Source organism: Mixophyes fleayi, chromosome 11, assembly GCF_038048845.1.
Source record: "Mixophyes fleayi isolate aMixFle1 chromosome 11, aMixFle1.hap1, whole genome shotgun sequence".
Taxonomy (NCBI): domain Eukaryota; kingdom Metazoa; phylum Chordata; class Amphibia; order Anura; family Limnodynastidae; genus Mixophyes; species Mixophyes fleayi.
Genome location: NC_134412.1, coordinates 87,995,537 through 88,013,604, shown reverse-complemented (window position 1 = coordinate 88,013,604; position 18,068 = coordinate 87,995,537). Strand labels below are relative to the sequence as shown.

Sequence of the window (18,068 nt, the reverse complement as noted above, 5' to 3'; positions counted from 1 at the left end):
AATGGTCCAATGCACCAGACCCCTAATCTACTGCCCGTTACGTCTAGCAGAATACTCCTGGCACAAACCTATTACCTATAGTGGCAAAGCGGAAACACTACAAACCGTTTCCTGTCTGACGCTATTAATACACAACCGTTCTAGGAGCTGTCTGCTAGGTGTATCAGACAGATGTTCCCCATAGCAATGAGTATGTGGCAAAGCATCGCAGTGTATCCACCGTCTCCACGCAGCGGAGTCAGACGTCATGTGATCGGCCTGTCCATGATCACTAGAGAAACGTGTATTGATATTGGTCCATCTCACACATTTGCTGGAGTTCTCTTTAATGATATGTGGATGTAATGATTTGATCAGCGGAGAATTATTCTCTAACCCACCCAGTGTAAGGTGCCAATATAGTTGTATATTTCTGTCAGTTAGATTGTCCAGTGTCCAGATGGATCCGTTTGTACTTGGTACATGGCGTATTGAGACCCCGGATTTTACACCTGTGTTGTATCCTGGAACATTAGATTTCCTGCCAGTAAACGCATTGTTCCACCTTTGTTGCACTTGGCTTCCTCACCTCACAGCGTCACCAAGTTAATGAGCAACTTTCTAGTTTGATATCAGTTTTTCATCTCATGTTTCCAATCTGTTTTTTTATTTGTTTATTAAAGAACTATCAAGCAGGGACTTAAACTCTTCTCCTTGTATCTGTGTGATGTAGATATTAAGGGAACTAGGCATAAAATTATTATGTAATAAGGCTTTAGCTGGTTTCTGTGATGGTGTTAGGAAGTCAGTGCAGATCTTACCGTTTCCCACAGTCGCATTGTTTCCCTTCTCTTCCCCATAATCTCCTTCCAACGCTGTCATGACCATCTGTTTGCTGTTTGATCAGCTTGGGAGCCCGGCCTAATTTAATAGCAAGAGATGTATAATAACATTGGGGAAAGGATATGTCATCATTGGGGTTGTGGTTCGGTTTAGGGAGGTCCAAGTCGCCCCAATCCACCTTGGTCACATCCCCAATTCACGTATTACACCCCGATCTCTCTGCAGTAGATATAGGACTGTCGCACGTAGCAATAGCATAAACTACGGACAACGTGATTAAGGGCGAGATCGGTCATGTTGGGGAAATGGGACAAGTCGGAGAGAGACAGAGAATACAACAGGAGGATGAGGCAAGTGGTGGATACACGTTATATGATGAGTTCCATCTTCTGTTCCAGAGCTGCGTCAGGTGGAGATGACCAAAGCTTTTATGGCCAAACAGGCTGACGAGGTCTCGCTGCAGCAATCGGACGTGGTTATGGTCCTCCAAGAAGAAGATGGTAATATATTTACATTTCCCACTAATAACAGCAGTACGTTTATATTTTATAATGAAAGTGTGATGCCGATATATAGAAACTCTTGTACATAATATCAGTATAACCGGTGAGTTGTGATGTCATCACTTCATTGTTGGTTAGGGGGTCATTATACAACATATATGGCCCCCAATATGTGTCTGCTCCAGATTAGGGTAAACACCATCCACCACAGTCTCTCATTTCACCAACTGCGTCAAAAACCTGAAGGCGTCCAGAGATCTCCGCGGCTGTGCTTCATGTACAAGTTCGTTACGAGGGGCAGCTGCACCCCCTTCCCCTTCCCCAGGAGCGAAAGCCTTTAAATGTAAAAGAAATGTCCGCCATGTAACACTTAGTTAAGCTGTAATCTGACGACCATTTCCACGGTCATCCCCTTATTTGTGTATATATTATTTAGGATGGTTTATTTCCATATTTTAGGATTTTTTTATTCAATTTTCCCTTTGACCTGTTACTTATTCCCTTTTAGGCTGGTACGAGGGGGAGCGGTTACGAGATGGAGAACGAGGATGGTTTCCTCAGAGTTACGCTAAAGAAATCACTAACCAGACAGCGGTGGAACGTAATGTGCAACGAATGGAGAGACTGAGGATTGAGACGGATGTGTAGATCAGTTTGGGATGGATTATATGCTATAACCTACTGACACTCCTTGTCACGGACACTCCCGGATCCCAAACACTGCCGTAACGAGAGGGGGGGGGGGGGGCAACCTAGTGTCAAATAATTTCATATGTGAGGATTTCTGCAACTCTTATCTCTTACCTGACGCTGGGAACGATCTTCTGAAGTCCTCTTCCTGTTTACTCTCCGACATCACATGACCGGTACAAAAGTTTTTCCATCTCTGTCGGACTTATTTTTAATCATTTCACTTGTTTCTTTTGTTCTTTCTTCTCTATTTTGTATTTGAATTGTGGTGGTGAATACGGTGTAAATTGATCTTTTTCCATCAGCAGAAACTTGCAAACTTTTTCTTTCTTTTTTACTTAGTAGCTGAAATGGAAATTCACATTGGACTCTTTGAATTGGGACGGGGGACAGTTGTGCTTTGTAAATAGCGTTTCTTTCGAAGAAAACAAATCACGAAAATGTTTTTAGTTTGGGTAATAAGAACGACAATCATGTAGTATCTGAACATAGAGTGTTAGTAACTAACGTGCCATAGTTTTTATACTGATATATGTGTATGTAACACTGCTTGTGTGGATGTGTTAAGAGTTCAATATGCCGACCACATATACTGTTTGTGGCAGTGGCATAGGTGAACACTCCGTTAGACGGGAGTACTGGGGTATTATGGGTACAGTATCTTTACTCTTAGCATAATGATAGACCAAAAGCGCATCCAGTCTGATCAGATCTGGGGGTAAATGTATCAAGCTGAGAGTTTTCCGGCTGGTTTGAAAAACCAATCAGATTCTAGCTATCATTTATTTAGTACATTCTACAAAATGACAGCTATAATCTGATTGGTTGCTATAGGCAACATCCCCACTTTTCAAACCCGCCGGAAAACTCTCAGCTTGATACATTTACCCCCTGATCCTCTGGTGACCTCCGGTACATGATTCACCATTAGTCCGCGCAGAATTGGACAGCAGAGTCTTTCTTTCTGTGTGCTGCACACTCGATTCATTTACAAGATCCAGAATATCTGTCCTGTTGCCAAATGTACCGGCCTGATGTATAGATGCCGGTTTATGCCTTTATGTTGTGTCTTTCACCCTAATAATTGGTTGAATTTTGTAAGAGCCCCCCCCCCTTTATCTGACGTATTTCAGATTCTTGTCCCGAGATCGTAAACGTAGCAGAACCCTTTCATATATCTGTCTGATATGATACTGTATATATGTGGTGGATACATAAATACACTGTATCATAGTAATAAGCACTCGTAGGAATGTGTGTGTGAGCTGTATCCATCTGTCTGTTCCTGGCAGCTGATTTTCTTTTTACTGTATTGAAATCCTACGAAGTGTACAATGAACAGGAACTATTAGATATTTCCAGATCACGATTTGTTTGTATCATGTTAAGCTTAACTGACGCCATTCACTACGGCCACGGAAATAGGTCACCGAGCTGAGGATCAGCAGACGGACTTCACAATATTATTTATTTTTTGAATTGTTTTACTGTGGGGACATTTTAAAGACATTTAAACCTGTTGCACAGAAAACTGTAACTGTTTCTGGGGTTACAGCATGTTCTGGTACTTCTGTTCCAGTTTTCACCCAAAAATGTTGTTTCCGTTCTGTAGAAACTATACTATATCTCCCATAGAAGATGTAGTATGAAAATGGTGCTCTCACAATCCCATAGAGAGATAATATGATACTATTAATGTTTGTTAACACCGTCCATATAATATCAGGTTCGCTTTTAAACTTTAGTGCGTTTAAGGGCTGATTCGCGTCAATACTCCGCGGCGAAGCAACGTTGCGGATTTTGCCTCTCGCCCCATTGAGGTTGCGCCGGAAAATCTGCGTTGTTGGGGTAACTTAATACCCAGAAATGCTCGCAGGCAAACATCGCAGTGAATTTAATTCCTTCCCCCCCCCCTCTTAGTTTTGCACTTCCCAAAAAGTTAAAGATAGGATCCTCAAATTCTGCATAGTCTTCTCCAAGGTCCCTGATTTCATGTTCGTTCAAAAATCTCTCCTATCCTTTACTCTACATATGTTCAGATAAATAAATATTTTACATACACACATAAATATATTTGTAAACTTGTAAAATTCTTTCAATAAACTCTACAAAAAAAACTATTTGTAACATTGTGTTTTTATTTACCGAGAATAACGATGCAATAATTATTTATAGCTAATCTAAGAAAAGCCAAATTAGTCTATAGCCCTGATTAGTCCTCGGACTATTACTTATTAGTATCTAGGAAGATGAGACTAATATAGAAATAGCAGTTGGCGTACCTAGGACGGGATATAATTCGCCCTGTCCTATAATGTACAACAAGAATATAACTTTATCGTTTCAATATTAACACACTGAATAATTTCGGGGGAGTCCACCTTTAGAAAGTTATATTCCCCAGGACGGATTTGTTCACTGAGCCCTTAGATACAGCAACAGATCTGCGTAAATCTACTTTTAACCAATGCACAGAAATAAGTTCTGTTAATTGTGACCAGGGTCAAAGACACTAAACAAATCTGTAGACGTAACTGAAGGCTGAGTTCTCCTTTAATTTGTTTTGTTTAAGGTTCTCTGGTTGCTGTCATTTCTTTAGAAAATTGCATTTCTATTTTTTTACGTATAAAATCAGATAATAATACATCTATTTGTAGCTATCGCATCTATTTATTCTGTACTGTTCAGCTGGTGTATGAAATTGGTTATAAATATACAATATGACTGCATTATTTTGTTTTGTGTTTATTAATAATGCAATGAATAACTCTTTGTTGGTAATTAGGGACTTGTCATGATTCTGTAGATGTGATGAGTGGCTACTATTAGATTCTCTAACTTGTATTTGTGTTTTTCAAACTTTAATCATTCAAACTCGACTGGAAAAAAGATGAATAGAAGGACTCACATTATGGTATCTTAGACAATGGAATAATTAACATGTGTGCTATGATAAATTAGTTGCAGCAGCCCCAATTGTTCAGCTTCATGTTTGTTCTATACAACCTCATACCCAGCATAACAGCCTGGCGTCCACCACGATTAAATGCATTTCCACATTCAGCTAATATAAAAATGGATCTAGACTTTGAACAGCAACTTCTCTCATTTGTACCACTAAGGTTAGACTGTATTACCTACAGGTAAACACTAGGTGGCAGCATTACCTCAATTTTAAAACTCTTCTCAATGGGGATATTCTGGTGGAAATTGAATATGTTAGAAATGTCTGATTTTTTTTTTCTACCACCATATTGTGTTAATATTATGCATTATGTTCCTATGTAGCGAGGTCTTGTTTATCCTTTTTTTTTTTTTTTTTTTTTTTTTATTGTTTTTGGAAGTGATTTTAGACAGTGTAATAGTTCTTCTCGTTTCTCTGTAAAGATCACTTCTTAATGTGGAGTACAGATGCAATTGGAAAAAAAGACGTGTTTTGTTTTATTGTGGTGTTAAGTAGCCCACGCCCCCTGTTATTCTGCATAAGACGAGGCGTGAGTGGCAGAACATTATAGAAGATGCCGGACAAAGAACCGTGAGTAAGTTTGCAGTAACATATATTAATATACACACTCTCCAACTGTCTCTCCTCTAACGCAGAGGTCCTCTTTTGTGTCTGATCTATACATATCTACAGATAGATGTATCCGATGATTTGCAAAAGATAAAATGTCTGCCTCTTAGAGGAAAAAAAATCTATGGCAATTCATTCTGTTTTGTGCTTTTATTTTATTTTTTACGTCCGTTAGCTTAGGTGACCCTGTGTCTGTGTAGCAGACTGACTGTGTCTAGCAGACATTTTTGTTTGCCAACCAGAGAGCTTTTGAAAAGGAGATAATGATTTGTAGCAGGATATCTAAGAAAAATGATGAGCATGTTTAATAGGTACTTAATTTGCTGTCTATGTGGGATCGCTGCTTTAATTTGAAGTTTCACACTTGGCTATTTAAAATTATTGTTTTGAAGTCTAGTGCAAAACATGAATTACATCACACTGAAAGATTGGTCTGGTCTAATGGCCATTTTGTTCAGTGTTAACTTAGTCGATGCAATTAATCTTGTGCTGCTTATTGGCTGATTATATCAGTTACTATTGTAGAATGATCCTCACGTTTTGTGTATTATACATCCCAGCACAAGTGATATTACAAGTGGTCAGGATTAATGCTGTTTAATGCAGCTAAATAGCCCGGATTCATACGGGGGCCAGAAAACACTTTTAAATTTGTTGCTGCCAGATGTCTGCTCACTTCTCATATCTCAGGTGCCCAAACCACTGTTCGCTGCCGCTCGGTGAGGCCGACGAGAGACTCGCTAAGGGTGAGTGTCCACACGGCACAGATACCACAATAGCTGGACAGTCACAGTCTGCCTGAGTCTGCTATAGGCTTATTATTCTCATACCCCATGTATTATATGTAATGTTTATTATAGAATAGGCCAGGCCTAATCTGTGGCTCTCCAGGTGTTGTGAAACTACAAGCCCCAGCATGCTTTCCAGTAGATAGCCAGTCAATAGCTATCAAGGCATGCTGGGACTTGTAGTTTCACAACACCTGGGGAGCCACAGGTTGGCCTAGGCCTAGATGAAGTAATTTGTAATTTGTGGAGCCCCAGTCAATCAGAGGGAGCCCAGGAGAGCATCAGTCGGGGCAGACAGAGGTTATATTTACTAAAGAGAAATACAATTATAATTGACACCTATTTTCTCTTCAATGTGCAGTGAACTCAGGATGTCACCTGTCCGGGTTTCAGGAGTCCTGAGCACCAGAATTACTCTCCTTTCAACAGCGCGTCCCCACTCCAGCTCTCCGCATAGGTCGCTCAACCTGTCATTCTACACAGAGTTCAGCCAATCGGAGATGAGAAGGGGTGGGATTACCTCAGCACACAGGTGAGTGTTCTCCAACTCTGATATGAATCAGACGACGCTTCGTTGTAGTCACAGGAATCTGCTTTGTGTTATTGTCACTGGAATATGCGCTGTAGTCACCTCATAGGTGATAATGGTCCCTGATTCCCAGGGACAGTTGGCTCTTGGATGCCTCATCGGTTCTAATGTTCTGTGAAAGTTGATGTGGTTTTTTTTGTTTTTTTAAAAGGCGTATTTATAATGCAAACAAAGCTGCAACATATATTATTATAATGGTGCTTGTAGTGCAACAAGGTGCACAGAGGCCGTATCACACGAGTTCTGCTTTCATGTACCAGGTAAGTGACCCTGGAAACTATTATAAAATGTTGTCAGTTATGTAACCAGACAACGGGCTCCGCGTTGTACCGCGGTCACCATACTACGGGCTCCGCGTTGTACCGCGGTCACCATACTACGGGCTCCGCGTTGTACCGCGGTCACCATACTACGGGCTCCGCGTTGTACCGCGGTCACCATACTACGGGCTCCGCGTTGTACCGCGGTCACTAGAACTTGGGCTCCGTGTTGTATGTAATTTGTTTGTTGGATCAGACAGTGTACTGTGGTATCAGAATAGAGCTGTGTACAGTATTACTGACTCTCTCAGAGGCCCAGGACATACCTTCTAACCTTAGTACACATGCCAAGTATCCTCTCTTACAGAGTAATAAAGACGTCCTTCTAACAGGTATCGGATGCCAGAAGTACTTTCTTTTTATGTGGACTGTGTGTTCTCTGCACGAAGGATATCCACGTTTCATAGCCTGTTGCATTAACTGCAGCGATGCTTTTTCCAGTTGTGGCCTTGGCCAACGGCACATGTATAATATATGGGCACAGTTTGTATGTATAGGAAATGTCTTCCATGTATATATAATGGCAGCTGCCATATTGTTTGTCTCACCAGAGGTGCTCTTGAAAATTCAGCTGTCAAATGGGCTCTATCGACAGTCACTAAGTGCCTTGAGCGGACCTGGCCAACCTGAGGCTCTACAGGTGTTGTGAAACTACAAATCCCAGCCCGCCCTGCCAGCTATTGGCTGGCTATCTACTGGCAATGCATGCTGGGACTTGTAGTTTCACAACACCTGGAGAGTCACAGGTTGGGCAGAGGGAGGTGTCGGCATTGGTCCTGGGCACCCACAAAAATGTCTTTCACCCAGAGTTCTCCTTTTAAAACCCCTTTGCCCAGGGATAGATAGAGATAGATAGATAGAGATAGATAGAGATAGATAGATAGAGATAGATAGAGATAGATAGAGATAGATAGAGATAGATAGAGATAGATAGAGAGAGATAGAGATAGATAGAGATAGATAGAGATAGATAGAGATAGATAGAGATAGATAGAGATAGATAGAGATAGATAGAGAGAGATAGATAGAGATAGATAGATAGAGATAGATAGATAGAGATAGATAGAGATATAGATTGATAGAGATATAGATTGATAGATAGAGATATAGATTGATAGATAGAGAGAGAGATTGATAGATAGAGAGAGAGATTGATAGAGAGAGAGAGAGATTGATAGAGAGAGAGATAGAGAGAGATAGAGATATAGAGATTGATAGATAGAGAGATAGATTGATAGATAGAGAGATAGATTGATAGATAGAGAGATAGATTGATAGATAGAGAGATAGATTGATAGATAGAGAGATAGATTGATAGATAGAGAGATAGATTGATAGATAGAGAGATAGATTGATAGATAGAGAGATAGATTGATAGATAGAGATATAGATTGATAGATAGAGATATAGATAGATATAGAGATAGATAGATAGTTTGCTGATGCAGAGTACAGCGGCTGATCAGTAAATAACCACACAACTCACAACACTGTTTTTGTTACATAAAATGTCTTTTAGTTAGGAGCATTCCAAGAAATTGATTCATTCCAAATACGTGAAAAAAAATATAAATTATGTAATGACGTTGTCTTAGATACATACAGTACATACATACAAACCACGGATGGTGTGGCCCTAAACACATGTTTTATACATACAGTTTCCTAAATATACATCAAGTATTTTCTTATTGTCAGAGGGACATACTGACCTGTAGACTGAATAAGGGCGAGGCAGTGGGAACCGTTATCAAATACATTTCAGTTCAGTTAGATTTAGAAAAATGTCCATTGTAAGTTTATCTTGTGCTCCGTTATGTTGGTCTTACCCAGATGGTGACATACTAAGGGTGGTGACGCGCTTGAACGCTGCTCGTCTCCAGCAAGACAAGTGCAACCTTCAGAAATGCTCACTTATTATAATTGGTGCAAAAAAAAAGTGATGTCACTACTAAGAGTATTTGGTTGTGATGGGCAACACCACCTTTTTTCACCACCGTTATCTTTGCGCCAGTTTTCACAAGTGTCCGTCAGTGTGAAACGTTGTTTCTTGAATTGTGAACATTACAAGTTGCCTGTTTGTTCTGCAGTGATTACATTGTGTAAGTTACATCCTCGTACCCAGTCATAGACCTTTCCAGCAGACGTACATTACACTTACGTGAACTATATAGTAGTGAACCCATTTGTTTTTTAAATAAGAGGGCGAGTTGTATACACTTATTTTTATGCTTCTCAAATTCAGTGAAGTTCTTTAACAAAAGCTTTCTGTTCTCTGTATCACAGGATAGCTACAGCACCTGCCAAATCTGCAGGGGGGAATCCAAAAACCCTGCTTCCCAAAAGTAAGAACAATCCCCATTTATGTGTGTTGTTTTGGAGGTTGTGGGCACAATATTTTACTGACCATTTTAGAAAAATGTCTAATATTGTTTATGTAAATATAAAAAGTGTAATTAATATTCTTTTGAGGACAAAGGGGGGTTTGGTTTTGAAAATATGGGGGTTATAACACTGGCTGTCAGTAAATGTAATAAGTAACATGCCAAGATCAGAGGAAACCCTAATTATATACATGTAACCCACCCATCCTAGTTGAGAGGATCGTCAGGGAAAGGTAGATAAAGATGGAAGGGTAAGGGGTTATTAAATACAGGTTTGGGATCTCTTATGCGGAAACTCATTACCCAGCTTTTTAGTGATGATGTTACTATGAGGAGCTCAGCTAAAACTATGAGGAGCTCTGCTAAACTATCTAATAAGGAGATGGTCATTTCTAAATGCAGTTTAGTAGATTTTAGGCATAATTCTCCAAATTACATGATATTCTCAGAAAACAAGTGCCCCAGATTGATTCCATACCTGTATTACAATAATCCTATTTTAATATTTGTGAAGAACTGGAAAAAACAAATATATTTTGAAGCTCTATACTGTTTATCTCTTATAAATCTCAGTATTTAATAATGATGGAAGGTCCCTGCCTATTTTTAGAATACAGTAATATACAAATACAGTCATTCCCCCGGTTGTGAGAGGTTGGCGGCGTTCACTGGAACGCAGCTTAATATTTGGCAAACGTTTTAATAGCATGTTACATATTCGTACCAGTGGGTTCTTGGTCCATGACTCCGCTAATGCCATCAAGATTTGTTTAACGGACAGATATGAAGATGGCCAGACATAAAAAAAAAAACTTCTTTCCAACTTGATACAAGACGTAGATATCACACATGGTCACCAGACTTTGGTTATATCCTCAAAGATCTTTCACCCTCATAAATATTACAACATAAATAGATACTTCAACTACTTTGTATCAGGCGAGTATAAAAGTCATGATAACGATCGCTGTGAAACATTAACACGTCAAGTTAGTCTCCGTGGGAGGTCGAAGTGTCTGATTGGCCGTCTTCCACGACGGCCTCGAATGAACCTATAGCGTAGAAGACATTATACGAGTTTGGGACGGTCTGTCTCGGAGCAGAAGACTGTAAGGAGTGACCCGTTTCTATACTAGCACCTTGATTTATGACGGGCCCGGTCGCATCATTGCGAACCTTCTCTTTACAACCATTTCTGCCTCAAATTTATGGCTAATGTCCAGTCTGTTGGTCAAGGGGAAAAAACAAAAAGACCTCTCTCTCTTTTACCAACCATAAATAGAAAAGAAATTACTGTAAGATCAGACGGAGAAATATGTTCGGTCTTCTTGGCCGCTGGAAAGCGTTCAGGATGTCCTATCTCGTCATTCGGCTTTGGCCTCCGCTTGAACGACCTGTTCCAGAAGCCCTAAATCCAGAATATCCGTCACCTTTATGTCCTCCCAATATATGGGCTTTAAATGTACATTGTCCATAAGTGTCAAATAGTGGTTTTATGGTTGCTTTTAGTGAATCGCACTCTTAGAAAATTCCTATGGCCTATGTTTGCTTGAATGTATTAAATATCTAACGGACGATCTAGACGCCGTTTTTGGTTGTGCATCTGGAAAACAAACAAAGGAAAATATAATAGTAAAGTAAAGTAAAGTAGTAATATTATATACAGGATGATTTAATACGTTTTAACCCAGTTTTCTGTTTACTTCAAACACCCAATCAGTAGAGATGAAAAACTTCACGAGAACATTTAAAATATAAAAGATTTTTTTAAACTCATTTGGAATTAAAAAGGAACACGGATCAGACAACCGGGATAACACTTTTAGTGATTTGTCCCAAAAGTATTAGGAAATTATACAAAATAAACATAAGAAATCTGTCATGACAGCAATTTAAATATAACATTTCACTGAGAGAACTGAGAAATACTAGCCGGGTGTGGTAAGACTTAAGTTAGTGCTTATCCGGGCCGGTTCTGGGGGAGGTGTACGTACGTCACTCTGCGAGCCGGTGTACGCATGCGCAGCGGGACAGAACTGCCAGACTCCGGCTGTCCGTTCCACTTAGTGACTAAAAAATAATATGGGCTGTAAAAATAGATAACAAAATATTTTAAAACACATGACTTCCACAAGAAGCTGCTGTTAACCCCGTGATGGATTGGGCAAAACACAGACCCCCTACTTGTGGAACTTGATACAAACGTTTATGGAAGTAGTTTGTTCACCTGCTAGAAGACAAATGACAATAAAACATTTCCAGACACTGGATAAACACTGGCTCCGATTAGATGGGTGCAATGATCTGTATCCGCCAGCAACGTACCAGGTTAGGGAGAAGGGTGACATTTCAGAAGAAGCACCAGGGTGTATATTTACTGAACTGCTGGTTTGGAAAAGTGGAGATGTTGCCTATAGCAACCAATCAGATTCTAGCTGTCATTTTGTAGAATGTACTAAATAAATGATAGCTGGAATCTGATTGGTTGCTATAGGCAACATCTCCACTTTTTCAAACCCGCAGTTTAGTAAATATACCCCATGGTCTTCTGTACCTCCATGTCCAGGGAGGATAAGCAGGTAAATACTGTCGGGTCCTGTCAGTCAGACAGAAGCTAGCGGTGAAAATATAGGTTCCCACTTACTTAGGGGTCCTTGAAGTTGGGCGGACAGTAGTTTGGGGGGTCCTCCTGCAAAAATACCCAGTGGAAAAAGTTAAAGTACATGTAAAACGCTGGCAATTTTATAATGGAAATTTAAAATAAAAATCACTTAGATAATTTAAATCCTCTTTTCCTTAGTCCCCCCCCCCCCCCCCCCCCCCCCCCGCCCCCCCAGCATAAATTCACAAATTCTTACAGTATATTCAATATATCCCCCGTGCTCTGTATCCTCTACTATACCCGTCGTTGCCAACATCCGTCAGATAATAGCTCCTGTACTGTACTACTACTTGTGTCCTGTACTGTACTACTACTTGTGTCCTGTACTACTACTTGTGTCCTGTACTGTACCACTACTTACGTCCTGTTACTGTACTACTACTTGTGTCCTGTTACTGTACCACTACTTGTGTCCTGTACTGTACCACTACTTGTGTCCTGTTACTGTACCACTACTTGTGTCCTGTACTGTACCACTACTTGTGTCCTGTTACTGTACTACTACTTGTGTCCTGTACTACTATGTGTCCTGTTACTGTACCACTACTTACGTCCTGTTACTGTACTACTACTTGTGTCCTGTTACTGTACTACTACTTGTGTCCTGTACTACTACTTGTGTCCTGTTACTGTACCACTACTTGTGTCCTGTACTGTACCACTACTTGTGTCCTGTTACTGTACTACTACTTGTGTCCTGTACTACTATGTGTCCTGTTACTGTACCACTACTTGTGTCCTGTTACTGTACCACTACTTATGTCCTGTTACTGTACCACTACTTGTGTCCTGTTACTGTACTACTACTTACGTCCTGTACTGTACTACTACTTGTGTCCTGTTACTGTACTACTACTTATGTCCTGTACTACTACTACTACTACTTGTGTCCTGTTACTGTACCACTACTTGTGTCCTGTTACTGTACTACTACTTATGTCCTGTTACTGTACTACTACTTATGTCCTGTACCACTACTTATGTCCTGTTACTGTACTACTACTTGTGTCCTGTTACTGTACTACTAGTGTCCTGTTACTGTACTACTACTTGTGTCCTGTTACTGTACCACTACTTGTGTCCTGTTACTGTACCACTACTTGTGTCCTGTTACTGTACCACTACTTATGTCCTGTACCACTACTTATGTCCTGTACTACTACTTATGTCCTGTTACTGTACCACTACTTATGTCCTGTTACTGTACCACTACTTATGTCCTGTTACTGTACTACTTATGTCCTGTACTGTACTACTACTTATGTCCTGTTACTGTACTACTACTTGTGTCCTGTTACTGTACTACTACTTATGTCCTGTACTACTACTTATGTCCTGTTACTGTACCACTAGTGTCCATTACTGTACTACTACTTATGTCCTGTTACTGTACCACTACTTATGTCCTGTTACTGTACCACTACTTGTGTCCTGTTACTGTACCACTACTTGTGTCCTGTTACTGTACCACTACTTATGTCCTGTACCACTACTTATGTCCTGTACTACTACTTATGTCCTGTTACTGTACTACTACTTATGTCCTGTTACTGTACCACTACTTATGTCCTGTTACTGTACCACTACTTATGTCCTGTTACTGTACCACTAGTGTCCATTACTGTACTACTACTTATGTCCTGTTACTGTACTACTAGTGTCCGTTACTGTACTACTACTTATGTCCGTTACTGTACCACTACTTATGTCCTGTTACTGTACCACTACTTATGTCCTGTTACTGTACCACTACTTATGTCCTGTTACTGTACTACTACTTGTGTCCTGTTACTGTACCACTACTTGTGTCCTGTTACTGTACTACTACTTATGTCCTGTTACTGTACTACTACTTATGTCCTGTACCACTACTTATGTCCTGTACTACTACTACTACTTATGTCCTGTTACTGTACTGCTACTTGTTTCCTGTAACTGTACTACTACTTGTGTCCTGTTACTGTACTACTACTTATGTCCTGTACTACTACTTATGTCCTGTTACTGTACCACTACTTATGTCCTGTTACTGTACCACTACTTATGTCCTGTTACTGTACCACTACTTGTGTCCTGTTACTGTACTACTACTTACGTCCTGTACTGTACTACTACTTGTGTCCTGTAACTGTACTACTACTTGTGTCCTGTTACTGTACTACTACTTGTGTCCTGTTACTGTACTACTACTTGTGTCCTGTTACTGTACTACTACTTGTGTCCTGTTACTGTACTACTACTTATGTCCTGTACCACTACTTATGTCCTGTACTACTACTACTACTTATGTCCTGTTACTGTACTGCTACTTGTTTCCTGTAACTGTACTACTACTTGTGTCCTGTTACTGTACTACTACTTATGTCCTGTTACTGTACCACTACTTATGTCCTGTTACTGTACCACTACTTATGTCCTGTTACTGTACCACTACTTGTGTCCTGTTACTGTACTACTACTTATGTCCTGTACTACTACTACTACTACTTGTGTCCTGTTACTGTACCACTACTTGTGTTCTGTTACTGTACTACTACTTGTGTCCTGTACCACTACTTATGTCCTGTTACTGTACCACTACTTATGTCCTGTTACTGTACCACTACTTATGTCCTGTTACTGTACCACTACTTATGTCCTGTTACTGTACCACTACTTGTGTCCTGTTACTGTACCACTACTTGTGTCCTGTTACTGTACTACTACTTATGTCCTGTACTACTACTACTACTTGTGTCCTGTTACTGTACCACTACTTGTGTTCTGTTACTGTACTACTACTTATGTCCTGTACTACTACTTATGTCCTGTTCTGTACTACTACTTATGTCCTGTTACTGTACTACTACTTATGTCCTGTATTGTACCACTACTTATGTCCTGTATTGTACCACTACTTATGTCCTGTTACTGTACTACTACTTATGTCCTGTTACTGTACTACTACTTGTGTCCGTTACTGTACTACTACTTGTGTCCTATTACTGTACTACTACTTGTGTCCTGTTACTGTACTACTACTTGTGTCCTGTTACTGTACTACTACTTGTGTCCTGTACTACTACTACTACTTGTGTCCTGTACTACTACTACTACTTGTGTCCTGTTACTGTACTACTACTTGTGTCCTGTACTACTACTACTACTTGTGTCCTGTTACTGTACCACTACTTGTGTTCTGTTACTGTACTACTACTTATGTCCTGTACTACTACTTATGTCCTGTTCTGTACTACTACTTGTGTCCTGTTACTGTACCACTACTTGTGTCCTGTTACTGTACCACTACTTGTGTCCTGTTACTGTACTACTACTTATGTCCTGTACCACTACTTATGTCCTGTTACTGTACCACTACTTATGTCCTGTTACTGTACCACTACTTATGTCCTGTTACTGTACCACTACTTGTGTCCTGTTACTGTACCACTACTTGTGTCCTGTTACTGTACTACTACTTGTGTCCTGTTACTGTACTACTACTTGTGTCCTGTTACTGTACTACTACTTGTGTCCTGTACTACTACTACTACTTGTGTCCTGTTACTGTACTACTACTTATGTCCTGTACCACTACTTATGTCCTGTACTACTACTTATGTCCTGTTACTGTACCACTACTTACGTCCTGTAACTATACTACTACTTGTTTCCTGTAACTGTACTACTACTTGTGTCCTGTTACTGTACTACTACTTATGTCCTGTACTACTACTTATGTCCTGTTACTGTACCACTACTTATGTCCTGTTACTGTACCACTACTTGTGTCCTGTTACTGTACTACTACTTGTGTCCTGTTACTGTACTACTACTTGTGTCCTGTTACTGTACTACTACTTGTGTCCTGTTACTGTACTACTACTTGTGTCCTGTTACTGTACTACTACTTGTGTCCTGTACTACTACTACTACTTGTGTCCTGTTACTGTACTACTACTTGTGTCCTGTTACTGTACTACTACTTGTGTCCTGTACTACTACTACTACTTGTGTCCTGTTACTGTACTACTACTTGTGTCCTGTTACTGTACCACTACTTATGTCCTGTTACTGTACTACTACTTGTGTCCTGTTACTGTACCACTACTTGTGTCCTGTTACTGTACTACTACTTATGTCCTGTTACTGTACTACTACTTATGTCCTGTACCACTACTTATGTCCTGTTACTGTACCACTACTTATGTCCTGTTACTGTACCACTACTTATGTCCTGTTACTGTACCACTACTTGTGTCCTGTTACTGTACCACTACTTGTGTCCTGTTACTGTACCACTACTTGTGTCCTGTTACTGTACTACTACTTATGTCCTGTACCACTACTTATGTCCTGTACTACTACTTATGTCCTGTTACTGTACCACTACTTGTGTCCTGTTACTGTACTACTACTTATGTCCTGTACTACTACTACTACTACTTGTGTCCTGTTACTGTACCACTACTTGTGTTCTGTTACTGTACTACTACTTGTGTCCTGTACCACTACTTATGTCCTGTTACTGTACCACTACTTATGTCCTGTTACTGTACCACTACTTATGTCCTGTTACTGTACCACTACTTATGTCCTGTTACTGTACCACTACTTGTGTCCTGTTACTGTACCACTACTTGTGTCCTGTTACTGTACTACTACTTATGTCCTGTACTACTACTACTACTTGTGTCCTGTTACTGTACCACTACTTGTGTTCTGTTACTGTACTACTACTTATGTCCTGTACTACTACTTATGTCCTGTTCTGTACTACTACTTATGTCCTGTTACTGTACTACTACTTATGTCCTGTATTGTACCACTACTTATGTCCTGTATTGTACCACTACTTATGTCCTGTTACTGTACTACTACTTATGTCCTGTTACTGTACTACTACTTGTGTCCGTTACTGTACTACTACTTGTGTCCTATTACTGTACTACTACTTGTGTCCTGTTACTGTACTACTACTTGTGTCCTGTTACTGTACCACTACTTGTGTCCTGTTACTGTACCACTACTTATGTCCTGTTACTGTACCACTACTTACGTCCTGTACTGTACTACTACTTGTGTCCTGTAACTGTACTACTACTTGTGTCCTGTTACTGTACTACTACTTGTGTCCTGTTACTGTACTACTACTTGTGTCCTGTTACTGTACTACTACTTGTGTCCTGTTACTGTACCACTACTTATGTCCTGTTACTGTACCACTACTTGTGTCCTGTTACTGTACCACTACTTGTGTCCTGTTACTGTACTACTACTTGTGTCCTGTTACTGTACTACTACTTATGTCCTGTACTACTACTACTACTTGTGTCCTGTTACTGTACTACTACTTATGTCCTGTACTGTACTACTACTTATGTCCTGTTACTGTACTACTACTTATGTCCTGTTACTGTACTACTACTTATGTCCTGTACTGTACTACTACTTATGTCCTGTTACTGTACCACTACTTGTGTCCTGTTACTGTACTACTACTTATGTCCTGTACTACTACTACTACTTGTGTCCTGTTACTGTACCACTACTTGTGTCCTGTTACTGTACCACTACTTATGTCCTGTTACTGTTACTACTACTTGCGTCCTGTTACTGTACTACTACTTGTGTCCTGTTACTGTACTACTACTTATGTCCTGTACTACTACTACTACTTGTGTCCTGTTACTGTACTACTACTTATGTCCTGTACTGTACTACTACTTATGTCCTGTTACTGTACTACTACTTATGA

The 18,068-nt window shown here is 40.0% G+C and overlaps 2 protein-coding genes across 3 annotated transcripts in view; one reads left to right on the top strand and one right to left on the bottom strand.

The window, feature by feature from the left end:
* The window catches only part of ARHGEF16 (Rho guanine nucleotide exchange factor 16), a 43,985-nt gene extending 41,483 nt beyond the window's left edge, over positions 1–2,502 (top strand). The window contains exons 14-15 of the mRNA XM_075190158.1: positions 1,221–1,322; positions 1,834–2,502. Coding sequence (XP_075046259.1) covers positions 1,221–1,322; positions 1,834–1,973 — 242 coding nt within the window. The 3' untranslated portion in view covers positions 1,974–2,502. The remainder of the gene's footprint in view (positions 1–1,220; positions 1,323–1,833) is intronic.
* Positions 2,503–8,778: 6,276 nt separating this feature from the next.
* Positions 8,779–18,068, bottom strand: part of MEGF6 (multiple EGF like domains 6) — a 273,763-nt gene continuing 264,473 nt past the window's right edge. For both annotated transcript variants that reach the window (XM_075190156.1, XM_075190157.1), the window contains 2 exons: positions 12,314–12,358; positions 8,779–11,272 (listed from right to left, as the gene is read on the bottom strand). In XM_075190156.1, coding sequence (XP_075046257.1) covers positions 11,202–11,272; positions 12,314–12,358 — 116 coding nt within the window. In that variant the 3' untranslated portion in view covers positions 8,779–11,201. The remainder of the gene's footprint in view (positions 11,273–12,313; positions 12,359–18,068) is intronic.